The sequence below is a fragment of the Camelina sativa genome, chromosome 2 (genome assembly GCF_000633955.1).
Source record: "Camelina sativa cultivar DH55 chromosome 2, Cs, whole genome shotgun sequence".
Lineage (NCBI taxonomy): Eukaryota > Viridiplantae > Streptophyta > Magnoliopsida > Brassicales > Brassicaceae > Camelina > Camelina sativa.
In genome coordinates, this window is record NC_025686.1 from 16139871 (window position 1) to 16146058 (window position 6188).

The following is a 6188-nucleotide window of genomic DNA, read 5'->3' on the forward strand; positions in this document are numbered from 1 at the left end:
ATCATTGTTTTCTTAAAATGTGTAATATCCCAAAACATCAATCTTTGTGGACAGAGGGGGTATTATTCTATATAACTATATGTTTTATGTAAGTTCATTAGTTAATAGTAATTTTTCTTTGGTGATATAGTGGAAACGAAATACCTGTAACATTATGGACAGAACAAGCAGAACACTTGGAAGACAAATATTGTGGAGTGGAAAATAATAATATTGTGCTCATCATGACGAGTGTCTTGGTCAAGATATATAAAGGGGAAATATATTTGTCAACATCCTCAGGCACAAAATTTTATTTGACATGTGTATTAATAGTCTCAACCACAGAATCACACTTTTTACACCAAGCACCACATTGGACACTTCGGTGTATCTATTGACTTTTATAGATAGTTTTTACTAACTAAAAATATTTATTTTAAATTCTTTAAAATTTAATTTCATTTTAAAAACTCTAAACCCGCACATCGGGCGGGTCCTAATCTAGTTGTATATAAATCTCCAATTGTACATTTTACCTTAATTAATGAGAATGGGATTATTTTACTAATATGGTATCAGAGCAAAATATCTCTCTCTCACCGTCTAACAAACTTCTCCGACGACAAATTTGAATCATCGCCAACGTTTGTTTCTTTTTTCCGATTTGATCCTTTTCGCTGTAGCTTCTTGCGTCTTCTTCTTCTCTTTCGATTCCTTCTCTAGTTCGACTACCTCTCGTTTGATTGGAGCTCGATCTGCCATGGGAAAACGAAAGACAACATCGAAGTATCGCTCATCTACACCGGATCTGCCAGAAAATGATTCTCCGATCTCTCGTGACAAGTCTCGCAGCTCGTCGCCTCTGGATCTGCGCATCAGGCACTCGACACTCGTCCTTTGTCGTTTTCTCCTCCTTTCACGGTTTCGAATTCTCCTCACAACATCCACAGTCCCTATCATCTTCATAGCTACGATCATCCAGGTTTGGTTCTTGTTCTTGATCTCTTAGATGGAACAAACTATGGAACTTGGATTGTAGCTATGACTACGAGTATTGAAGCTAAGAATAAGTTAGGATTTGTGGATGGCTCTATCATTCGACCTGCGGAAACTGATCCTTACTATCCTATCTGGAAGCGATGTAACAGTATGGTGAAATCATGGATGCTTAACAGTGTGATGAAGCAGATCTACTCAAGTATCTTGTACTTTGCTACCGCTGCAGAGCTCTGGAAAGATCTGTACACTCGTTTTCACAAGTCTAATCTCCCACGATTGTATTCGCCAACAGATTCATTCGCTTCGTCAAGGTAGCATGGATTTATCTACTTATCATACGAAGACTCAATCGTTGTGGGAAGAACTGTCTAGTCTTCAGGTGACTGCGAGGATTGTTTAAGATTTATTGGCTGAAAGAGAGACAAACCGTGTCACTGATTTCTTGATGGGACTCAACAGTAATTATGACACTGTGCGTAGTCAGATACCGATGAAGAAGAGCCTGCCGTCTTTGTCTGAAGTCTACAATATGCTCGATCAAGATGACTCTCAAAGGTCGGCTGCTATACCTCCATTGTCTGGCACTCTTGACTCCTCAGCATTTCAAGTTACTCAACAGCAATCTCAGGGCACATCTTCTGGTGGATATAACTTTCAGAGAGGAAATAAGCCAGTGTGCACTTTCTGTGGTCGAACTGGTCACGTTATGGATAAGTGTTACAAGAAAAATGGCTATCCTGTTGGTCATCCTCGTTTCAAGTCTTCACGGATCATCCCTACAGCAGCTAACATCATTGCTGAGAATGATTCTGACGGTAGCATCATCACAGAAACTCCAAAACTGAGTGATGATCTCTCCACAGAACAGATGCAACAGATAGTTTCCTTCCTCAACACCAGAATCCATAGCTCTGCTCCCACACCTGAAGTTCATGCGGTTTCAGTGTCTTCCATCCCTTCTTCTTTACCTAATGGTCCAACACCTGGTAACTTTTATCCCTCTATCATTTGTTCTTTTTCCAGTGTTGATAGGCCAGATCTTTTATCTCAAACTAAGCGTTATGTCTGTTCCACTAATAGCAATCTTATTGCTATCAATACTTGGGTGATAGACACGGGAGCTACTAATCATATTTGCCATTATAAATCCTCTTTTTCCACCTTCCAGCCATTTTCTAATACTAACGTAAACCTTCCTAATGGGGGTCTAGTGAGCATTGTTGGGATAGGATCTATTCATTTGGGCAACCACTTAGTTCTCCAAGATGTCCTTTTTATTCCCCAATTCAAGTTTAATCTCTTAAGTGTCAGTTGCTTGAAAAATCCATGGGTTGTAAAATCTGGTTTGATGAGAATTCTTATGCTCTTCAGGATCTTTCTCGGGACTTAATGATTGGAATGGGTAGACAGGTGGCTAATCTCTACTTTCTGGACATAGAGTCAATAAATTTACATGTCCATAAAGCTTCTTTTCTTGCTGCTACTGTCACGTCTCATGATCTCTGGCATAAACGGTTAGGTCATCCTTCTCTTTACAAGCTTCAGTCTCTTTCTAATGTTTTACATTTCAAGTCTGAACCAAAACTTTTGAAAGATTTCCATTGTAAACCTTGCCATTTGGCAAAGCAAAAACATATACCGTTTTCTAAGAATAATATAAAAAAATCTTCCTTTAGAATTGGTTCATATAGACACTTGGGGTCTTTTCTCTGTTCCTACTCACGATGGTTTCAAATATTTTTTGACCATTGTTGATGATCATTCACGGGCTACCTGGGTTTATCTAACGAAAAGTAAATCAGATGTTCTTCACATTTTTTCTTCTTTTGTTCAAATGGTTGAAACTCAGTTTGAGACTAGAGTTAAGGGAGTTAGGTCTGATAATGCTCAAGAGTTTAATTTTACTCAATTCTATCAATCAAAAGGAATTGTTTCTTTTCATTCCTGTCCTGAGACTCCACAACAAAATTCTGTTGTAGAAAGAAAGCATCAACATATTCTCAATGTTGCCAGATCTCTTTTATTCCAATCACATCTCCCACTCTCTTATTGGGGAGATTGTGTTCTCTCTGCTGTTCATATCATTAATCGCCTTCCAGCTCCCGTGCTTGATGAGAAGAGCCCGTTTGAAGTTCTCACTAAGTCTATTCCTACATATGACGAGCTTTGTGTTCTTGGCTGTTTATGTTATGCTTCCACATCACCTAAGAACAGACATAAGTTTGATCCTCGAGCCCGAGCCTGTGTTTTTCTTGGGTATCCTTCTGGATACAAAGGTTATAAACTCCTTGATTTAGAAACCAATGATATTTTCATTTCCAGACACATTGTTTTTCATGAAACGCTCTTTCCTTTCGCTAAGTCAGAATTGTCTCAGGAAGCTACGAATTCTTTTCCTGATCTGATTAGCAAGTCTCCTATGCTTCCTCATATATCTGGTGTTGAAGTTTCCCCTTCTTCATCTTCTTTAGAGACTATGCCTTCTGCTAGTCCTAATGATGTCCCTGAATCTTCTATTCAAACATCGCATAGGAGAACCAAAAAGCATGCTTATCTTCAAGATTACTACTATCATTCAGTAGGGTCTTCAACCATTCACGAGATTTCTCAATTTCTCTCTTATGACAAAGTGTCAGAACTTTATTGTTCCTTTTTAGCCTGTATTGATAAAAACAAAGAACCCTCAACCTACGCTGAAGCTAAAGAATTTGAGGTGTGGTGTTGGGCTATGGATGATGAGGTTGATGCTTTAGAAATTACCTGTACCTGGGATATTTGTACTTTGCCTCCAAACAAGAAACCTATAGGGTGCAAATGGGTTTATAAGATCAAGTACAATGCTGATGGCACTATTGAGAGATACAAGGCGCTTGTTCCTAAAGGTTATACACAAACAGAGGGAGTTGATTTTCATGATACTTTTTTCTCCGGTTTGCAAACTTACTTCTGTGAAGCTCCTTATCGCAATCTCTGCTATCTATGGTTTCTCTCCTCACCAATTGGACATCTCGAATGCCTTTCTTAATGGTGATCTCGACGAAGAAATCTATATGAAGCTTCCTCCAGGATATGCCTCTCGTAAGGGGGACTCTCTTCCTCCTAATGCTGTTTGCAAGCTGAAGAAATCCCTATATGGACTCAAACAAGCTTCTCGTCAATGGTTTCTCAAGTTCAAATCGACTCTCATTGCTTTGAGGTTTGTGCAGTCTCATTCTGATCATACTTGTTTTCTGAAAATCAATCTTGATCTCTTCTTGTGTGTTCTCGTTTATGTGGATGACATCATCATTGCTAGCAATAATGATGCTGATGTGGAAGAGTTTAAAGATCAGCTTAAGTCCAGTTTCAAATTACGTGATCTTGGTCCACTCAATTACTTTTTGGGTCTGGAAATTGCAAGATCTGCTGATGGCATTCACATATGTCAAAGGAAGTATGCTTTGGATCTTCTAGATGAAACTGGTCTTTTTGGCTGTAAGCCTTCTAACATCCCTATGGATCCTAGTGTTAAGCTTTCTCAGGATACTGGTGGTGATTTTGTTGATGGCAAAGTTTATCGGCGACTCATTGGACGGCTCATGTACCTTCAGATCACTCGCCCTGACATTACCTTTGCTGTCAACAAGCTCAATCAATTTTCTGAAGCACCTCGGCATGATCATCTCCAAGCAGCCTACAGAGTTCTCCACTACATCAAAGGCACTATTGGTCAAGGTTTATTTTACTCTTCCAATGCAGAACTTCAGATTCAAGCTTTTGCTGATGCGGATTATAATTCTTGTCTAGACACGAGACGTTCCACTTCAGGCCATTGCATATTCTTGGGTACATTTTTGATTTTCTGGCGATCCAAGAAACAACAGGTTGTGTCGAAGTCCTCTGCAGAATATGAGTATCGTAGTCTTTCCTTGATCACTGATGAACTTGTCTGGCTCACTAAGTTTTTCAAGGAACTCCAGATTCCTCTGCATAAACCGACTCTTCTGTTCTGTGACAATACGGCTGCCATTCACATCACCAATAATTCTGTCTTTTACGAGCGCACGAAGCACATCGAATCCGATTGTCACAGTGTTCGTGAACGGTTAGTTGCAGGTTTGTTCAAGCTACTTCATGTTAACACTCATTTGCAGCTTGCTGATCCTTTCACGAAGGCTCTTCACCCTGTTCCCTTTCAACAGTTGATAAGCAAGATGGGTCTTCTCAACATATATGCCCCATCTTGAGGGGGACTATTATAGTATATGATTCTCATTGTATATACTTTATATTATTGTGGTTTAATTGGAGTCTCTATAGTTTAGGATTAGTTGGTTTAGAGGCTTTGGTTTAGGTCTGGTCAATTGTATATAAACCCCCCAATAGTACATTTTACCTTAATTAATAAGAATGAGATTATTTTACTAATACATTGTTCCACAACTTTTAGTATTCACAGGCTTGCCTCATATTTCAAACTATTTATCTGTATTTTGGCATTTGGGTGTGCTGTTCTGGTCATGGGAAGAATGATGTGTTATGTGTTCTTCTTCGGCAGTCAATTAGACAGGAAGTGATTACTGAGGTATGCCTATATCTCAAAATTGTTCCTGGTATATGAGAAGAATGGGAATTTTCCTTTTGTTGATCTTTTAGTTTTACGTACTCTCTCGTTACTGTGGCATGAACCATGCATGATCTGATGATCTCATATAAAATGCATTAGTTTGTAATGAGCTCTGAAACAGAATGCAGTATTAGGACAAGTGCTCTTGCGGGGTTATATCTTTCGGAATTACTGTCCACCACTGGAGTTTATTACCATATATATATGCTTACCCTTTTTGAGGGTGTCGATGGTACCAAAAGCAGATCATAGTTCTGTCTTCAGAAAATTCTGCTGCTTTAAGTCGAGCAATAATAATATAGCCTATCTCATTTGTATTCTCAGCAATTAAAATTTAAAAATGTACAAGTGGCAGAGTAACTTTTTCTTGGATGAAAAGTAAGAAGTAAGTAAACAGAGAAGAAATGCCCTGTTACAAAGCAGAACACTGAAGTAAAGGTCTCGTCTATTTGAAGGACAAGTACGTGTAACAACAGGACGACTTTAGAACTTATTACATTTTCTACTGTAAATGCAAAGCAAAGAGAGAGTGAGAGTATATATTAATACATAGAGAGCAAATCAAATTCAGAAGCAACCCCTTTCATAATATTAATTAGGA

The 6188-nt window shown here is 38.7% G+C and overlaps 1 protein-coding gene across 1 annotated transcript; it reads left to right on the top strand.

The window, feature by feature from the left end:
- On the top strand, positions 1024 to 2387 carry LOC104752838. Its single transcript, XM_019230661.1, has 3 exons — positions 1024 to 1292; positions 1441 to 1967; positions 2353 to 2387. The coding sequence occupies exons 1-3, from the start codon at positions 1024 to 1026 to the stop codon at positions 2385 to 2387; spliced, it is 831 nt and encodes a 276-aa protein (XP_019086206.1).